The sequence below is a fragment of the Hermetia illucens genome, chromosome 6 (assembly GCF_905115235.1).
Source record: "Hermetia illucens chromosome 6, iHerIll2.2.curated.20191125, whole genome shotgun sequence".
In the NCBI taxonomy this organism is placed as follows: domain Eukaryota; kingdom Metazoa; phylum Arthropoda; class Insecta; order Diptera; family Stratiomyidae; genus Hermetia; species Hermetia illucens.
In genome coordinates, this window is record NC_051854.1 from 91743156 (window position 1) to 91763978 (window position 20823).

General features: G+C 46.2%; 1 protein-coding gene across 21 annotated transcripts in view; it reads right to left on the reverse strand.

The window, feature by feature from the left end:
* LOC119659620 (casein kinase I) overlaps positions 1 to 20823 on the reverse strand; it is a 291255-nt gene that overhangs the window by 75481 nt on the left and 194951 nt on the right. For all 21 annotated transcript variants that reach the window (XR_005250359.1, XM_038067801.1, XM_038067807.1 and 18 more), the window contains one exon: positions 11323 to 11433. Coding sequence is in view for 20 of the 21 variants with exons in the window: in XM_038067801.1 (XP_037923729.1) it covers positions 11323 to 11433 (111 nt within the window). In the remaining variant the exon portion in view is untranslated. The remainder of the gene's footprint in view (positions 1 to 11322; positions 11434 to 20823) is intronic.

Here is a 20823-nt window from a genome sequence, read left to right on the forward strand (position 1 = left end):
ACGCGAAGATAACGGAGCAGAAGTGTCTTCCATTCGTAAAACGAAGGGTGATGGAGTCCTAGTCGAACTAGGCCCGAAGACAACAAATAAAGTTACGTTCTGTGAAGCAGTCAAGGGACTTCTGGGAGAAAAAGCTTTGGTTTCGAGCCTGAAACCCACGTGTTCTTTAGAAATCCGAGACTTTGACTGTCTCATAGAAAAGAACGAGGTAGAAGAGGCCATCAAACAAGAAAAAAGCTGATTTAGTACTGATCAGTACCAAAACAAGGACCCAGTTTCATGCATTCTGACATATCAGGAACCGCTGCCATCTGGGTTCGGGACGGCACCCTCCTTAGGGATCTTACCCAAGGCCGAGAGGTCACTTTGTCTGGATTCAGTGCTCAGGGATAACGTTTTCTAGTATGTATCTTACGCCGAATGAGACGATGTCGAACATTCGATGGAGGTTTGATGCTTTGGAGGACGCTATCTTAGGCACAGACAGGCGGATTCTGGTCGGCGGTGAGTTCAATCCTAGGGCACTTGAATGGGGTATGCCCTACACAGACTCTAGAGGGAAACGAATTCTGGAAGTGGCGGCGAGAACAGGACTGGTAATTCTAAACACCGGATCCACACCAACGTTCCAGCGCCTGGGCTACGAGAGAAGCATTCCAGACGTAACCTTTGCGTCGGAATCACTGGTGTCGCTGGTGGACGGGTGGCGAGTTCTGGAAGACTTCTCGGCAAGCGACCACCAATATATTGTCTTCGCAATGGTGCATAAAAACTCTCGCTGTGCGCCACCCCGGCGATCTATCTGTGCATAGAACGTCGCAAAAGTGAACACGTGAACGGAAAGTTTATTGAAACTCTTGCTTGGGGGCGGTGGCGCTGCAGCTGACACTGTCATAAATTCAGTTATGAACCTGAAAACGACGGCCTGCGAAGCACCCATATCCAGGAGGGCATCGTTGTGTGGCAAACCTTCCATGTATTGGTTGACAGTGGAAATCGTAGAGCTCCGGAAGGAGTATCACAGACTCGACCGGGCGGAGGCATGCACCATAATGACGGAGTGCAAATCAGTCAAAAGGAGACTCCGAAGTGCAATAAACAAGAGCAAAGTTCGCTGCTGACCACACCTGATCGACGAGGTGAATGGGGACCCGTGGGGACTCGGTTACAAACTGGTAACCCGAAGAATCGGGGCTCTGCGGAAACCCTGTTCACTTAAGGCCGAGCAGCCGGACCGCATTATACGGGCACTATTCCGCACGCACCTCATACAGGAAGATGACGTCGGCGCAGAGGACTGTCTACTTTTCTCCATAAAAGAGTTGGAATAGGCAGTCCTCTCTATGAAAAGCAAGAGGGCGACAGGACCAGATAGTATTCCACCAGAGGTATACAAACTGGTATTCCAACACCGCCCAGACCTACTGCTCGGCGCATTCAACGCTTGTCTCAGGGCACTTTCCCTGCTCGTTGGAAGGTGGCGAGGTTTGCGCTGATCCATAAAGGGAAAGGCGACCCCGAGTTGCCTTCTTCATACCGCCCACTATGTATGCTTGACACTACTGGAAAAGTGCTTGAAAAGCTCATCAGAAGTAGACTCGCTGAAGCGGTACGCGCTGCCGGAGATTTATTTCCCCGGCAGTTTGGTTTTAGAGCAGGGAGATCCACAGTTGATGCTGTCATGCAAGTCGTGGATGTCGTCCGACGAGCGGAGGCATATAGCCGCCGAACTCGATCAGTGGTGCTCCTCGTAACGCTTGACGTCAGAAACGCCTTTCATTCCGTAAGATGGCAAGACATTCTAGGCACACTAGACAATACTTTCAACGGGCCGAAATATCTCTTACGAATATTGAGGGACTATTTGAGGAACCGCTCCCTGCTCTAAGAAACACTAGAGGGTCAAAGGAGGATGGAGGTCACGTCGGGGGTAGCACAGGAATCCATCCTAGGCCCGGACCTCTGGAACCCTACCTATGATAGTCTACTTAAAAGCGACATACCAGAAGAGTCGCGCCAGGTCGGTTATGCAGATGATGTCGCGGCGCTTGTTGCTGGACGCACTGTCGAACAGGCGCAAAGTAGACTCGGCATATTGATGCGACGGGTAAGCGGATGAATGACTACTGATGGTTTCAACCTTGCATTTGAAAAAACCGAAGTAGTCATCCTGACTAAAAAGAGAATTCCGACCCTGCGTCCCATATCGTTCGACCAGTCGAAAATCGAGTCAAAACCAGCGGTAAAGTATTATACCTCGGGTTGACCTTGACTCAAAGATGAGCTTTTTTAAGCAAATCAAGGCAGCAGCGAACAAGGCTATAACTGGAGTTTCGGCGTTAAGTAGGCTAATGGCAAACATTGGGGGTACTAGGTCTAGCAGGCGACGTCTTCTGATGAGTTCAATGCAGTCTGTCCTACTCTACGGCGCAGACGTATGGGGGTGCTCTTAACAAGGAGGTGTATCGTAAACGTCCCGCACAAGTACAGAGACGGGGAGCTTTGCGAGTGGCGTCTGCGTATCGCACTGTCTCTGAACCGACCGTGATGGTGATCGCGGGAGTGATCGCCGTTCCCCTTCTTGCTAAGGAGCGTCACGCCATATACAAGCGCAAGGGAGATGGATGCTCGTGAAGAACGGCAATGCACCTTAGACGAGTGGCAGCTCTCATCAGCTCATCGACAACTTAGGTGCGTGGCTGAATCGGAAGCATGGTGAAGACTGACTATTTCCTTACCCAATTTTTAAGTTTGCAGGGAAGTTTGTGTGTTTTGCAATGAAGTTGTAGACGACGCCTACCACACTTTTTTTTCTTGTGGAATGTTGGATAGGGTTTTTCAACAGCTTTATTTAAACACAGGGGATCTCTCTCCAGACAACATTGTCGAAGAGATGCTGAGGAGTGTTGACAGGTGGAGCCGTATTGCCCATTACGTTCGGGCCCTTCTCGTTGCTAAGAAAATTGAGCTCGAACGATTGAGGAGCCGGATGGCAGGGGGTTCCTTGAATTGATAGTTCCCTTCCTCCTCTCCCCTCCCGTTGGTGAAAGGAATTCCTTGATTTGAAGGCTCCGCAATGCGGCAGAATCCGGGGACTAGCCCGAAGTAATGTGACAAACAGTTCCAGGCTAGCTCTCTGACGATGGGAAGGTGTTTAGTTGGTAGTCCGACGACGTAACGAACCGGGAGTCCAACACTGAGTGCGTAAAAAAAGAAAGTCGGTAAAACACGACAGTTCGTTAGCGAGTGCGCAAAATCATGGATGTGTGTGGAATGGGATATCGGTCTGGAACTGTCTGAGCATTCAGATCCTATAATGTCCACATGGCCATCATTCGCCGTTTGGCTTAGGGATCAAATGAAGTGGAGAGTACCAACAGTTATTGGGCGGTCTGAAGATACCCTGTTTCATCAAGTCTTCAACCTCTTTCCTCGCAATAGTAAGCTTCTGGGGTGAAAGTAGACGCACCTTTGACACATTCAGTCACGATAACAAATCTTTCTGCCACCAGTGAAATTTGAACCACGGCCTTCCGCTACGGCAGCCCAGCGCTCTAACCGCTTAAGCCATCTGGACACAAAGCCCCAATGACGAATCCTGTTTTAGAAAGAAATATCTGCATCTAAAATTTCTTACCGAACCAAATATCAAATTGCTTTTCGCAAATATCAAGTCATAAATATGAAATACAACATAATTGTATACCCAAATAAAAATTTAAACAACTTTTCCACCGGGAAGCCATTCAAATTGTGACACATTTAAGCGAAGAGTGGCGCCGAAAATTCGGCCAGAAAATATAAAAACCACGCACAAGCAATTAACACCTGAAATAATTCCCAAACCACGAAAGTAATTTTCAGTTCAGCCGATCCGGAAAATGTTCTATATGTTTTCCAGCGGACGAGAAATGAGTTCGGTTACTGCCTCTTTCAGGCTTGAAATTCGAAGTGTTTTTTTCCTTGTTATGTGTACATTCCCCCGGCCGGCATGGGCAAACTTTCCGTCCATATTCAAATACAAGCAATTTGAGCCCAATTTTGGAAGAGTGAGCTGGAGTAGTAGTAAATATCACCTGCTTTGTGAATAGCAGACGCCGTCTGCTTTTAAGTGTTGAATGGAGTCACTTAGTTGACCTAGTTGGGGCGCATATTTTGGAAGCCTCACCAAATCTGTGAAAAACATGCTCTCAATTTCACCGGAAGCTTGCAAGGAGCAGTCAGTCAAAAAGGAGAGTAACTCTAGTAACGGTAGAGACTGAAAACCTGGCTACTGGTAGCCGGCCGCAGCATTATTGCCTGAATTTTTCAGAGAAAAAAGAAAGAGGAAGGTACGGGCAGAAATAAACTTCAGCCACTAAGAAGGCGAGACTACAGGTAAAATCCTGCCTGTTAGATCCTTTTCCTTCGCCTTTACCTAAAAAAGGAAAAGGAAGCTTGTGATGTGGGAGCAACAGACCTAACGTCAGTATGACCAGATTCATGCGGACCGAACGCTATGAACGTGGGGAATGACCCAACCGACACTTCGAAAGAATATGAATATGAGCAACCTGGACCGAACCCAAGGTTTAATAAGCGAACATTTTCGCGATGCGTGCTGTCTTAGAGAGTGCACTGATGAATCTACTTTAAAATGGCTCCAGCAATAATTTCAGCTATTATTTCTTGCGGCCGACCTAAGTTCACAAGGTGACATGAACACATGACATGTGAACAGGACAAACAGTGTTGGATCTTGGCCCTCGCAGAAAGGCAGCGGACGACATCATCCGGATGCTTCGTGAACAGAAAATAAATTAAGCGCGCTGGGGGGTAAAAGGTACATGAATGCTAAGAAGGATGGACCACCAGATGTAGACGTCTCAAGGTGCTCAGCGCCCGTTACCATATTATTTTACACTTTTCCAACAAAGGTTGGAATACAATCATATCAGGAATCCATAGGACTTCAGGTGGTCAAAGGGTAGTATAGGTCCCGGGGCGAAACGTGGATTGGTACCCACGATGGAGCATAAAACCTGGGAAATGCCTGCTGAACCAACACCAACAGCTCTACTACCAAACCCTATCTCCACCTCCACGTGGTGACCGCTGGGAGCTCTTTCTTGACGAAAAGCTGCAGACGGAGAAGGATGAAGGCGAGTCTCCCGCGCCTAAAAACGGGACAAATTGTACCAACTGGTCCTCCAGGTTGGGGGTTGGGTAGGGCTGACAACCCTACACGGAAAACAACTCGTTACGAAGCCACAACAGGAGCCTCGGACAGGACGGATTTTAAAACGACGGACCCGGCAACGACAAAGGAACAACGATTTGCGTATTTTCTCATGGAACGTGCGCTCCCTGTACAGAGATGAAGCTGATGAGCAGCTAGCCGATACCCTGTCGCAATATAGGGCTGATATAACAGCGTTGCAAGAGATGCGATGGACAGGGACCGGTTTCCTGGAGAAGAGCCACTACACCATATATTATAGCGGTCATCCAGTAAACCATGTGCTCGGAGTAGGTTTCTTAGTCAGCCAAAAAATGAAACCTGCTGTTATCGGCTTTGAAAACATAAGCGAACGGCTATGCACTCTGCGTTTGCGAGGCAAGTTTAGAAATATAAGCCTCATAAACGTTCACGCCCCTACAGAGGAGACTGCAGAGTCGGAGAAGGATACCTTCTTCGAGGCAGTAGAACGAACCCTCGAAGCCTGTCCCAGATATGATATCAAAATCATACTTGGGGATTTTAACAGCCAAGTAGGGAAGGAGCCCGTATTCAGGCGATACGTTGGTTCCCATAGCTTACACGAAAAAACAAATGATAACGGACTGCGGACTATTCAATTAGCAGGGTTACACGAAATGGTTGTTGGAAGTACTTGGTTTGCGCGGAAAGCGGTCCACAAACATACGTGGGCCTCTCCAGACGGGACCACTTTCAACCAAATTGACCACGTGTTGATCGAACGCCGCCACCTCTCAGCCTTGATCAATGTCAGAACATATAGGGATGCCAATATAGACTCGGACCACTTTCTCGTTGGCATGGTGCTCCAAGCTCGAATAACAATACCACCTAGAATCCCCTCTGACAATCAGGTGAGAGTGAATACTGAAGCCATCCACAATACAACCCTCCGCGACACCTATAAGAGGGAAATGGATGCCGCAATAACCGCAGTCAACAGAGGACCTGGAGATGAAGCATCAACAAACGATCTTCAAACCACCTGACGAACGTTATCATGGATACGGCCACAAATATACTTGGCCCCAGCCGTAAAAGGAGTCGGAACGGCTGGTTTGACGATGAATGTAAGCTAGCAACGGAACGGAAGAATGCCGCATACCGAGTAATGTTACATTCTCAAAGAACGCGGGCACGCGCAGAGACTTATCACGAACTCCGTCGAGCGGAGAAGCGACTTCACAGACGGAAAAAGGAAGCCTGGGAGAACCAACAAGTCTGTGAACTAGAAAAGTACAGGGAGCAACCGCACCAGGCGCGGAAGTTTTACCAACAAGTCAGCAGGATGAAGCCTTATACACCTCGATGCTCATCCTGCCGAGACAAAGAGGGAAATCTGATTTCCGACAGAATGGGCATATTCGAGCGATGGGTTGAGTACTTTGATGAGCTACTGAACAACCAGTACATCGGCGAGTTGGAGGTCCCGCCAACTGAAGACGACGGACAAATACTGCCACCACCAAGTTTAGGAGAAACAGTCCGTGCAATTCATCGGCTAAAAAATCATAAGTCGCCAGGAGCCCATGGAATTACAGCCGAATTGGTTAAATATGGAGGCGACCAGTTACACCAAGTGGTTCATCAACTTGTGCTCAAGGTATGGGACAGCGAATCTATGCCTGACGATTGGCAACGAGGCATTATCTGTCTCATACATAAAAAGGGAGATATCACACAATGCAGCAATTATAGAGGTATCACGTTGCTGAGTACCATCTATAAGATATTCTCCACTATCTTGCTAGGCCGGATAGCCTCATACGCCCAGAACATCATTGGCTTCACTCCAGGCAAATCAGCAACAGATTAGATTTTCTCTCTGCGGCAAGCGATGGAAAAACTGTTGGAATATGGACAACAGTTGCACCATCTGTTCATCGACTTCAAAGCCGCCTATGATAGCATAGCCAGGGTAAAACTGTACACGGCCATGAGAAAATTCGGTATCCCGACGAAATTAATAAGACTGACGAGGCTGACCCTGACCAAAGCAACAGGATCACTCTCAAGACCATTCGACATCAACAACGGTCTACGACAAGGGGATGCGCTATCATGCGTCCTCTTTAACCTGGCCCTCGAGAAAGTGATCCGTGATGCCGAGGTAAATGCAAGAGGTACGATCCTCCACCCAACTACTGGCCTATGCTGACGATATCGACATCATGGGAAGAACGACCCGAGATGTACAAACTGCCTTCATTCAGATCGAGCAGGCGGCGCGAGATCTTGGGCTGCACATCAATGAAGGCAAGACAAAATATATGGTGGCAACGTCAGCACCGAAGACGAATCAACCAACAACATCAAACCGCACTGGTCAAACCCCAACATGAAGAAGAATAAGGATAGGAGAATACAACTTTGAGACCGTTGACAATTTCTCCTATCTAGGGTAAAAAATCACAACCGATAACAACTACGATGATGAAATCCGCGCACGGTTGTTGTCAGCCAACAGAGCCTATTTCAGCTTACAAAGACTGTTCCGCTCGAAACGTCTCACCATAGGGTCAAAGCTCTTACTGTACAAGACTATGATCTTGCCAGTCCTCATGTATTCCTCGGAAACTTGGGTTCTTAGCAAGAAAAACTGCGAACTCTTGGCCGCGTTCGAGAGAAGAATCCTCCGAAGAATTTTTGGCCCCCTACATGAGGATGGACGATTCCGTAGCCTACACAATGACGAAATCTATGAGCGATACCATGACCATCCGGTTGTGGATAAAATCCGGCTCAATAGGTTACGGTGGGCGGGTCACTTAATCCGTATGGATGAGGATGATCCCACCCGGAAAGTCTATAAGGGCAATATCTATGGTAGAAAAAGAAGACGAGGCAGACCCTGCCTGACGCCAGACAGCTTTTAGGGATATCGAATTGGTGGACCTCGGCGCAAAACCGGGATGTCTGGAGTTCCTTATTAAGACAGGCCTAGACCGGATACCGGTTGTTGCGCCGTTGATGATGATGATAGGACTTCATTTCATTTGGAGGACGAAAAACGATATTAGCCTTTGACGGAAACAAATTAATAGCAAATCGCTATATATTCATCTACACAATGGATCTGGGCGCGGAGGATAAATAATAGATTCGACAGTATAGGGCTTGCACTGGCGAAAGGTCTACAGATTCTCCTAAATCTAAATCAATGGAAAGAGTGGAAAAGAAGAGCGAGAGACGTGAAAGGCAGTGGCTCCACTTCAGTTTGCGCAAGCAAATCTATGCTCAGCGGACCCCATAAACCAGAAAATTGGCTGAATTGAAAGCAGAAGAATGTTTTGAGGGAAACAAAGAAACGAATGCTCTTACGGATGAGAACATAGTTACCGCCTGCAACCACAAAATGCGGTAGTTCTCAGCAAATTCAATGATAAAGGGATCGAGTTTTTCGTGGCAAAATGTGAGAGACTTCTGATGACATTAATGAAATCCAAAACTGAGCGCGGCATACGCTTCTAATTATTTTTCATCACATATAAGACTACACTTCTGTCTCAAAATTTAAAATCTCTTCCTTTCCACTGCCGATACAGAAATGCATTCTTTGGGAAAGCGAAATTGATGGTGGTCTTAATATCAAAGCCTACCCATTGTTGAAAGCAGCAATGGCTTACCGAAGCCATACTGGCGGGCTTTCAACGTGCCCACTCTACGCTGAATACAATAAACATGGTCATGAATCTGGTAAAAGGCGCACTAATTTCTGGCCGCTCCTTTGCTTTGTTGGCATTGGATATCAAAGAAGCTTTCACCTCTACCAACTGGAACAGAATTAAAGGGACGTGATGCGACAGAAACGGTGAGAGCGATAAATTCCTGGCTAGAAAGAACCGAATTGACCTTGGCGGACGCGAAAATGAAAGCGGCGTAGGGAAAAGAACACTGTGAAAGTCGATTAATATACTTCCGTGTCAAAGCTATCAAATACCTAGAGTATGCATGCCAAAAAGCAACCAGTGCCACCACGGCACCTGAGAAAACGTTGGCGAATATTTATAGGCCGAAATACTGTCGAAGGTTGCTTCTGGCCGAAGTGGTACAATCCATTCAGCTTTACTCGTCAACTGTCTGGGCGAAGTCGCTTCCAAACTCTCAGAGATGGAAGCAGGGGAATTCAGTTTATCGGCTGATGGCTTTGAGGGTTTGCAGGGCTTTTAGGACCACATTAGATTAGGTAGTACTGATTGTGGCGGATATGACCCCTGCCGACATTCTACCGAAAAAAATGAGTGTGTTGTATCATGCCAGACGGAAGGCACACAAAATGTAGGAATACGGCAAAGTCAGAGTCAAGCGATCTCTGGAAACGCAGATGGAACGAGTCTACGAAGAGTCCGTGGGCGCGCCATCTCATCCCCAACGTTAGGGTGTAGTTTGACTGAGAAAATGAGAAGACCTACTGCCACATGACTCAGTTCATCGAGACACAATACTTGCTACAGGCAGTATTTGCACCGGTTTGAGTTGGATGGTTCACCGAATTGTTCCACATGCAGTGACATTCCGGAGGATCTAGAGCATGTGATGGTTCGCTGTGCGAGATTCGACATGAAGAGGCAGAATCTGAACCAAGCGGTGGACAGGAGCATAAGCCTAGAGAATTTAGTTGCGGAGGTGCTGAAATCGAAAGACTTACTTACGGTTTCCTCCGGGATCGTAAAAGTGCGGGAGTTTTTGAAGAGGGAAAGCCGAAAGGAACAGAACGAGACCTAAAGGCAAAACTACATCGCGAAGTAATACTTAAATCGTGGTCCTCCAGTGCTGGACGAATCCCACATGGGCCTGCTCTACCTTCCGACGTTTATACAGTGGAACTGGGGCGGACGTGTCTTTGTAAGAATTTTCATCTCCGAGTACGAACAAAGAAAAATACCAAAGCTTGAGAAGAATGGTTGCATCTTTACACCAAAAACAAACTTCAGATGATGAGATTTCTGAAGATACTGACTAAAAAACCTGAAAAGCGAATACACGAGGGGATATACTCGTGGAAATTGAAGGGGGGTCTCGACTGAGCGCCTTTCCAAAAATTTTGTGATGTTGCGAAAAAGTATGGTGCAAATGACTTTTTATTTAAAATTGGATCTATGCTACGGACTGAAGTAGGCATTGATAGCAAACTGACGACAATGGGTTGTTATACAAGTTATTGTTTGAAACCGCGGAAGGGAAATGACTTCCTCGATCATCATAAAACTATTTTCCTTAGCCCAACTTAAGTGCAATTCTAACTGAAACTTTCAAGCGACAGCTGAATCCTGCATCATGTCAAAACAATGCTGAAATTTTCCTAAATGTGCAGATCAGAATCAGACCCTCCCCCACTGATACAAATGATTACTATAATCCACTTCGTAAGGCGCAGCGCGTCAACCACACATACGCGAAATTGTTATATGTTCCTGGCAATGTACTAGAACTCCCCCCATGAATTTCTGAGAAGCGAGTACTCCTCTTCTGCTGTTCTAAGCATTTTAAGGCGACAAATTTGTCAGCCATCTTGAAATAGCGTTTCGCGTTGTATGAAATACTTCTGGATAGCTGGCGCTTTCCTTAATAAATGACCTATCCACTCGTATTTTCGCTTTGTCATGTTGATGACATGACGTCTACAGATATCTGGCTCGTGTGACAACATAGTTCTTCCTTTAAACAGAATATCCCGATGGCCCGATGTAGACATGAGCTAACGAAAGCTTATGGCTTTCAGGTAATTGTCGGAGTCACTTTCTATGCACTAACCCCATTTAGTAGCATAGAGAAGCGGTTATACATGGTTTTCAGAAAACTTCCAAAAGTGCTGGGGAAGTTAGAAAATGGGTTTACAATTTTTAGTCAAAAAATGCCCTCATATGGAAAATCATCTATGAAAACCTGCAAAGGTTTCACAAATAAAAATCCCTCTGATAACCAATAGAGAAAATAATTGTCATCAACATAATTGCTCACTTTGTTCTCGATATTCTCGTAAAATTATGATATTTCGCGTTTTTTTATTCGGAGAATAAATACTGATTATAGTTTTCCCGTATGTAATAAAAATAATGGTATAATCAAAAATGAATTCTTACCATGTGATCCTAATAATTTATAAAACCTATATTCTAAATGTAGTTGTGGAGCCTTTGATTTCATAGGCTCCATTTTTATTGCTACGTGCTCATTGTTGTAAAGATTTTTTCCTGAAATGAAACAAAAACAGATAAAACAATTAGTAAAGAAAGCAATGAAATTATTTAGATGAATTTGAGAAATAATTAGAGGAGAAAAGACCAAATGTTGAAATGGGAAAGTTGATGTCAGCCACAGTTATATTATCTTTGGAGCAAGTTGCTTTTAATTCCGTATCTGTATCTTCTGTTTGAGGATTAAGGAGCCGTAAAAGTCCACATCCACTTGATGTTCGATCTGACCAGATAGAGAGCAACTTGCTCCCATGCTGGGTGGACTCCTCCGGAAAATCTATTCGAAACAATAAAAACTTGTTTTTCCTGCTAGTTTTGATTTATTTGTCTTGCAAATACCGATATTTCGGGAACCACTTGTTCCCTTGTTCCCTTCATCAGTGCTGACATCAGTCACCATCCCATCAACAATACACGGGCTCACCTCTGGTCCCGGACTTGACAATAGTTAACCACCCCAGTTTAAGATGAATGTAGAACACATCAATGACTAATATCAGCCACAGCCCAATCCTAATCTCAACTACTGTCAGAACCCTTTACAACACGTAGTCTAGTAATAAGTCGGAAAACTGGAAGCTGAACGCTTCAGGTATGAAAGGTTTTGTGTATTTCTTTTATAAACTCTTCGTACCGGAACCGAGCATGCGTACCGGAAAGTTTATCCTGTCGAAAAGCAGGAGGACTTGCAGAAGTATTGTGGGCATTCTTACAGGCCATAATTCAATAGCCGGGCATATGTTCAGAATAGGAATAGATGATACGTGTCCCTCTTGTAATGAAGAAGCGGAATCCACGGAGCATTTAATATGTGAATGCCCCGCCTATGGACGCATCAGGCATCAGATCTTTGGTGCCGATGTTCTCCAATTGCGACGGGTAGCATCACATCCACTAACAGAAATCCTGCGATACGTTAACGAATCCGGAACATTCCGTTAGATGAGGGAGGCGAATACAATGGGCCAACACGGCCTGAGTGCTCAGAAGCTGTAGCTTTTCCACCACCAAACACACACATAGTAGCTAACTTATATATTAATGCAGCCTTCCATGTACATACATATTTTTTTTTTATGGATGGAGGTGGAAATCTTAGAAAGACGCTGCTGCGCCAGGTTGCAGCAGTGTGTGGGATTCACACCCACTAAAACCACCCCCACTCTTCCGCCCCTCCCCGCGGGACCACCGTGAAGTATTACTTCGCGGTGGAGGCTCTGGTTCGCTATACCAGCTCGTCCATGTCACGTCTCCGTCGTGCCGTCTTCCGAGCTTGATCCAACTCCAAGTACTTCCTATAGCCACCGTGTCCCGTAAGGAACTATGTCAGGTGGTAATTCAATTCTCCGTGCTTTCGGTTGACCCATTTCTCGATACACGGGATCAATGTATGGGTCCACCTGCCCTTGTCGGAGTTATCCCATCGTTGTTGCCACTTGCCACACAACTCTCTCCTGATGGCTTTTCGGAAATCCGCATTCACCTCGGTTGGATTTGCCTTCCGTTTTTCGTAGAGCCAGTGTGCCTCGCTCGCTAGAAGATCTATAGGGATCATTCCTGCGATAACACACACTGCCTCCGTCGACGCCGTCCTAAATGCGCTGCACACCCTTAGCGCAATTGACCGGTATGCCGAACATATCTTCCTCCGGTTGACAGCGTGGTTCAACGCTCCCGCCCAGACAGGGGCCGCGTATAGCAGGATCGACCTCACCACTCCCGCGATGAGTAGCCTGCGATTATACTTCGGCCCTCCCACGTTAGGCATCATCCTTGCAAGGGATGAGCTGGCATTTGCTGCCTTCTCTCGCGCATAATCCAAGTGTCCCTTGAAACTCAGCTTGGCATCGATCATCACCCCCAGGTATTTGACAACCGATTTTGAGACGACCTCACGATTACCAACCTGGATGGTAACCGTGTTGTTCTTCCTACGGTTGATAATGAGGACCGCCTCCGTCTTTTCGTCCGCCAGGTCCAGCTTGACCATTCGTAACCATGACTTGATGGTATGAATGGCTTCATTTGCATAAAGCTCCACGTCCTCGGGATGCTTTGCAATTGCAACTACCGCCAAGTCGTCCGCAAAACCAATCAGCGTTGTCTCCTCCGGCACGCGAAGGCCAAGCACTCCCTCGTACTTTATGTTCCACAGCAGCGGTCCCAATACAGAACCTTGAGGCACACCTGCTGTCACAATGTACTCCTTCGACCCGTCGTCCGTCTCGTACCAGAGAAGTCTGTCCGAAAAGTAACTCTCGATGAGCCGAGCCAAGTAACTAGGAACACCCAGTTTGGCCAAAGCGCCCTTAATCCAGCCCCAGTTGGCTGAGTTAAAAGCATTTTTGACGTCCAGCGTCACCAGAGCACAGCATTTGCCCATGGCCATTGCATTTCGAGCCAATTCCACGACCTTTGCTACTGCATCGACCGTAGAACGGGCTCGCCGAAACCCATATTGCCGCTCTGAAAGACCACCCGCAAGCTCGATGAACGCGAGCAGCCTGTTGTATATCACCCTCTCCAACATCTTCCCCATGGTGTCTAAGAGACAAATAGGGCGATATGAAGAGGGCACGCCGGGTGGTTTTCGGGGCTTCGGTAGCAAGTCCAGCTTCTGCCTCTTCCACTGGCCGGGAAACACTCCTTCCGCCATGCACGATTCGAATGTGCTTGCGAACCACCTTGGTCTAGCCTTGACCGCCACCTTCAGAGCCCTGTTCGGAATTCCGTCCAATCCCGGAGCCTTGCTGTCCCCAATACGTCTGCAGATTTCCCAAAGTTCCTCTTCAGTAACATCAGGGATTGAGAAGACGTCCTGCTGAGCTGCCAGCTGGGGTTCTCTTTCGTCCTGCTGCGGGAAAAGAGTTGTAATTATTTGCAACAAGAGCCATGGGCATGTCACCTGAGGTGATTTTCGCCCGCGGATCTTCTTCATTACAATTTGGTAGGCTGTACCCCACGGATTCGTATTAGCCTCCATGTAGAGCTTCTGGTAGCATTCCCGCTTGCTTCTCCGAATGGCTTTCTTAAGGTTGCTTCGCAGATCCCTGTATTCCTCCTCATGCTTCTGGTGCTCCGGCCTTCCCCTTGTCCTGTGGGAAAGTCTCCTCGCTCGGAGACAAGAGGATCTCAAGGCAGCGATCTCCGTGTTCCACCAGTAGTTTGGCCTCTTGCCGTGATGCAAACGTCGCCGTGGCATCGTAGCGTCGCATGCTTCGGTTACACGCTGAGACAGCTGTGTGACCCTTTCCACCGCTGTTCCATCCGGATCATGGGCTTCCTCCAATGCGGCCAGGAATGTCTCCTCGTCGAAAGCTCCGATAGACCAGCCAACCGCCTTGGCCTTTCCACCTCCAGAGCGTCGTTGACTGCTTCCCCGGTTCCCAATGCGGAGGAAGATGGCCTAGTGGTCACTGTGGGTGTAGTGCTCACTCACTTGCCAAGCCATCTCCCTCACCAGTGAAGTGCTGACAAATGTCAGGTCAACGATCGAACCCGACCCTCTTCCTCGAAAGGCGGGCACGCATCCAACGTTGGCCAGCACGATGTCCAGCTCCGCAAATGACTCCAACAGAATTTGACCTCTGGTGTTCGTTGATCGGCTTCCCCACTCCAGGGCCCATGCGTTGAAATCGCCCGCAATGATTTTATGGCTGCGGTCTCTAGCGTCCAACACCAGACTGTCTAACATCTCCTCATATTCTGCTAAGGTTGCACTAGGAGGAGCGTAGCAGCTGTAAATATGGACACCGTTGACCTTCGCCCTTATAAAACCGGCTGCCGGGGGGGGCCATGACTTCCTGAATGGCCTTGTCTTCCGCACGCCCAGATTGCGGCGTTGCCAGACTCATCCACCGCCCAAGTCGCACCGCCGTAGTTTCTGTGCGGCTCGCAAATAACCGCGACATCGACATTCGACTCTCGAATGGTTTGCGAGAGCAGGTCCTGAGCTGCCTCACAGTGATTGAGATTGATTTGTATCAATCTCATTTGCCTGTGCGGTTCAGCTCCCTCCTATATACCGGACATCTGCTGCTTCCCGCAACATGCCGGCCGTCCACGCCCTCTTTCCCATTACATAGCATACACCGTGGATCTCCGGTGCAATCTTTGATGAGGTGGCCCTCTTCCCCACATTTCCTGCAACTCTTCGACCTATCATGCTGGCTAGTGCATGCCGCCGCAAAATGGCCGAAATCGAGGCATCTGAAGCATCTCTTTAGAGATATTTGCTCCCTGAGCCTGCACACGACCCAACCTACTCTTACCTTGCCCGCGGTAATTAACTTAATAGCTGATTCCGCCGGCAAACTAAGAATAGCGGTCTGTGTGCCGCCATATGCCTACTTCATCCTTTTTATGGCACTCTGGTCTATATCGCTAAGGTTAAACTGTTGCTTTAGCGCAGCACAGATGTCCTCCCGTGAGGTGACTTCATCTAGGTCCTTGCATTCAACCACTATCTCCTGTTTCCGAGCTCTTACTTCAGCTTCCTCTCCAAGTACACTTTCCACCTTCCCGCGGAAGTTATCGGCCGACTTGTCGGCGGATTCACTTAACTCCAGCATCAGATCCCCTCTCTGTGTTCGCCTGATACGGCTCACACTATCCCCCAAATCCTTCAATTCCAGGTCTGACTTCACCTTTCGGAGGAAGTCGGCATAGGACATATTTCCCTTCTTGGAAATAAATATTATTTCCGGGCGGAGCTTCTTTTTGTCCTTTTTCCTCTTGTTGCTCACCTTAGTCCATTGTTCGGGCCTCCGGGCGTTGGTTTCTTCCACTTTTGTAGGTGTTGTGGCTGCAATCGTGAGATTACCGACTTTCGCGGCTACTCTCGCCGGCTCCGCCTTCTTTGGTGAAGAGGCTTTTTTCTTCTTCGGGACTTGCCCGTTTTTCCGTACATACATGTACATACATATATATTTTGAAAAAGTTATAAGTATTGGGTTGGGGAAAAAGAAATGTCGTATTTTGTCAATAGATGGCGAGGCTTAAACATATCTTGTGTTGTGCTTATCTCATCGGGTCATACTATACGGCGATTTGAAGACGACAATCCGTGCTACAAGTGCCTCTTTGACAGTTTTATGATCGTACGTTTCAGTCTCAAGCTATAGCGCGTCAAAGATGGAGCCCAACAAGCAAGAAATTCGTCATATTTTACGTTTTTACTATCTGGGAGGTAAAAATGCAACGAAAGCGGCCAAAAAAATTTGTGAAGTTTATGGGCTCGATACTGTAACGATTCGCACAGCACAGCGTTGGTTCGATCGATTTCGTTCTGGTGTAGTGAATGTCGAAACTACACACCGTATTGGTAGGCTCATCGCCGTAGAAACCGATAAAATCGTCAAAATTATCCAAGTAGACCGGCATGTGAGCATTCGCTCGATTGGCCAGGAACTAGGTGTAGACCATAAAATCGTTTGGAACCATTTCCAGAAGATTGGATTCCAAAAAAATCAGGATGTTCGGGTGCCACACGGGTTGACGCAACAAATCTCTTGGACTGAATCAACGACTGCGATGCACTGCTGAAACGGAACGAATTCGACCATCGTCAAGCCCGGATTGACGATCTGCAAGGTTTTGCTGTGTGTTTGGTGGGAATGGAAGGAAATCATCCACTATGAGCTGCTCAACTATGGCCAGACCCTCAATCCGGTCCTCTACTGTGAGCAACTCGACCATTTGATGCAGGCGATTGACCAGAAGCGGTCAACATGAATGGTGTTGTGTTCCACCAGGACAAAGCTTGGCCTCACACATCTTTGCTGACCCGCCAGAAGCTACGGGAGCTCGGATGGGATGTCCTATCACACCCACTGTATAATCCGGACCTGGCACCAAGTGATTATCATCTCTTCCGGTCTATGCAAAAAGCTCTTGATGCTACTAAGTTGGCCTCAAAAGAGGCTTGCGAAAACTGGCTGTCTGAGTTTTTTGCAATTAAGGAGGGGGGGGGGGGGTTTAATAAGAGGGAGTAATGAAGTTACCCTCTAAATGGCAATAAGTTTGCGAACAAAACGGTGTATATTTGACTTAAATCAAATATCATAATTCTAAGTATGTTAAATAAAGCGTCAAATTTCGATCACAAATACGACATTTCTTTTTCCCCAACCTAATATATTTCAAAAAATTTATTTCGCTTAAGATACTTTCAATGCATTAGCTTTTATCAGAGCTACTTGCGTGTTTCCGCCTAAATACTTTCGCTGTTCCGTTTGCGTTCCAGACTCTTAAATTGCGAAGTAGTTTCGCAAGAACCGTGAATGAATTCAAATGTACACAGCACTAGTCCGCCTACTACAAATCAATCTATGACGAAAATCCGATGTTTGTTTTAATAACAATAAATTTTATAGATGAACGTGACCGACTTGAATTGAATTTCAATTTAAATATTGCTGTTTGCATGCTTGAACGACTTCATATTTTTTTTCGAAGAATTACTGTCTTATTTTAAATATATTTTATTATTAGAATTTGATTAGAAAGGTATGCACAAGTTGCAATCTCTTACTGGCTATTTTTGATTTTAATTCAAAATCGATTATTGTGGAATTTAAGGCATCATACCGAAATATGAATGAAATTTTGGAGGCACATGTTGAATATCTTAATTTGAATTTCTAAAATCGAAAGAAATGATTCTAATGCGTTACTTTACGAGAGGCATTCAAAAATCAAAGGAACAAATTGGTCCAAGCAATAGCAATCAATAGAAGTTCGCCCTTTTTTAAGATTGGCTTCATCAGAATGAACTGATAGGCGTATATCGGTCCGGTGGAAAATTTTAAACTAGGTGAATCGCGTTCAGTGATCCAATTGATACTAATGTTGGAATAAAACCTTGTAGTATTACATTGAAAAAATTCTGAATTTGAAATGGAAAATTCTGATTTTGAAATGAAAAAATCTGAATTTGAAATGAAAAAATCTGAATTTGAAATGAAAAATTCTGAAGCCGACTTGAAAATGTCGGAACCCAGTTTGGAAAAATCTGAAACTGTTTGGAAAATTTGGAATTTGATTTGGAAAATTCTGAATCAGACTTGCAAAACCTATAGAAATGTACTGTGTGAGTCAATTTTCCAATTCAGACGGAACCACCCGTTTGGTTCAGACACAGACATTTGTCTGCCTGTTGTCTGATATAGATACTCTGATGTCTGAGGAAGATTCAGACATTTGAATGATACAGAAACACACTTTGTGCAAAAGAGCTGAAGCAGAAATTTGTCTAACACACCACATTTGGATGTCTGAGGCATAGAGGTTTGTCGGAAGCAGTCATTTGTAAGAGAGACATACATCTCTGATGTCTGAAGCACACACAGACATTTGTCTGTCTGAGGCAAGCAGAAACATTTGCCTAGATCAGAGATCAATTAATAATAGTATTTTCAATATGTATACCATATATTATAAATACACTACACAATATCGTATCGTTTCGTTCCCAATGGGTGTTAGTCAATCTGTCGTGTCGTTCCCAGTGGGCATTAGCATAATTGTCGTGTCGTTCCCAGTGAAAGCGCTCGTTAGCAAGGGCTCCCGTAGTGAGCGGTATGTGCGCGTTCCCTGCCGTCGCAAAGATAGTGGCTAAAATAATCCTAGAACATATCAAAGAACACCTCCAAAGCTCAATCTTCAGAAAGAAGGCTAGACCCTACTCATCACAACGATAGATCCATCTTCGTTATTCTGCTGGTTTTATAAAATATATAAATCATCATCCAGTCGAGACTGTTCCATGCCAAAATTCCTCCGGTGCTGCTACGTGGAGTAACACATGGAAAAAGAGCGCCGCTATTACTTAGAAGGTATAATCTTTCATCAATTCATGTCTGCGTCGTATTATCGGGGTATCCTGGCCTGGGACAATATTTAGAACTTTGTCGGCCCAGATATCCATGGTCGTGTGATCAGAAGGCGAAACTGGCAGTGTATAGAACATATATTAAGAAAGGGTAACAGTTCCATTGAAAGTGATGTCATGCAATGGAATCCACTACCACAGGATGGCTTACGAGTCGGTTGTCCTAGAGAAAACGTACAAACTTCTCTTAAAGTCGTTCGAAGAGCTGGAGCACATTGTCAGAAATCGAAAATGATGATGCGCAGGCGTAGTTGAAGCGCTATGCTCCATTTAAGTGTTTGAGATAACCGTATATATTACTGCTGAATACCAAGCAGCGGACAAACTGCAAAAATTAAGTATTTTCAGTAAAACAGATCCCGCATAAATGCTGCGTCTATATGATACGCGCCAGTTCTTTATCGGTTTTCGATAAGCGTACAATAATATTGATAAGGATACTCCATACAAAAGTCTAATTACCATTGAAATACCCTCAAAACCTGAACGACGAACGGAGGTTATAATGACAAAACGTTCCTTTTGTTTTCATCCAGGGTGATTTTTAACATGAATATAATTCATATTCATATAAGGAGGCAAATAACACCCAGGAACCACTTCCCTTAAATCCAAACTTTATACCTCTTACTCCCAGCAAATACGTGACGAACTAATTCCCCCCCCCCTGATCTCCCTCCCGGGCGATATTCTCGACGATATCAAATTCAATAGGACCCTCAGGAGGAGACTATGTAGAAATAGGTACTCCCCCTCGACTCGTCCATCCGTGCGAAGATTCTCACTCTCTACACGAACTACCTTCACAACCACCTCTCCAACATTGAACTTTACCCTGGCACATACAGGGGACTTAGGAAAACCTGCCCACGTTTTGGCAAACCAATTCAGCAAAATCCGATCCGTCCTCCTCCCCTGCAGAAAAGGTGAACGTCTTTGCTGACCACTTTCTCCAATTCCATCACTTCATCCTTCGTAAACGTGAACCTTGTTTTGAGGACGAGGTAAGTGAAACCATCACCCAACTGCTCTCCCACCCCACTTTTCACCTACCCCAGCCGCACGGAAATCCTTCCACCCATCCGCTCACTGGCCCAAGTCGGCGAGTGGCATTCTCTTTGTCAATTCAGATACCGTCGCAGTACCCTAAAACAATAAATCCATTGGACTACAAACAATTTCTTCCACTGTCCCGAAAAACCATACTCCCATCATTTCACCGTCTCACTTACTCTCAACGCCCACTCTCCAACCGATTGGAAGAGGGCTCGGATAGTTCCCATCCCAAAAAAGAACCTAAATCCTGATAGCTACAGACCTATCTTCGAGCGGACCATAAAATCCCTTATTGACGAACACTGTAATGCTAATCACTCACTCCCTGATTTCCAATTAGCCAACCGACCCAAACACTCGGTTGAATATGTACTCCTCGTGCTCAAATCGGACGTTCTTCTGGTAACTCAACCGGAAAATACCGACTATGGCCTCCTAGA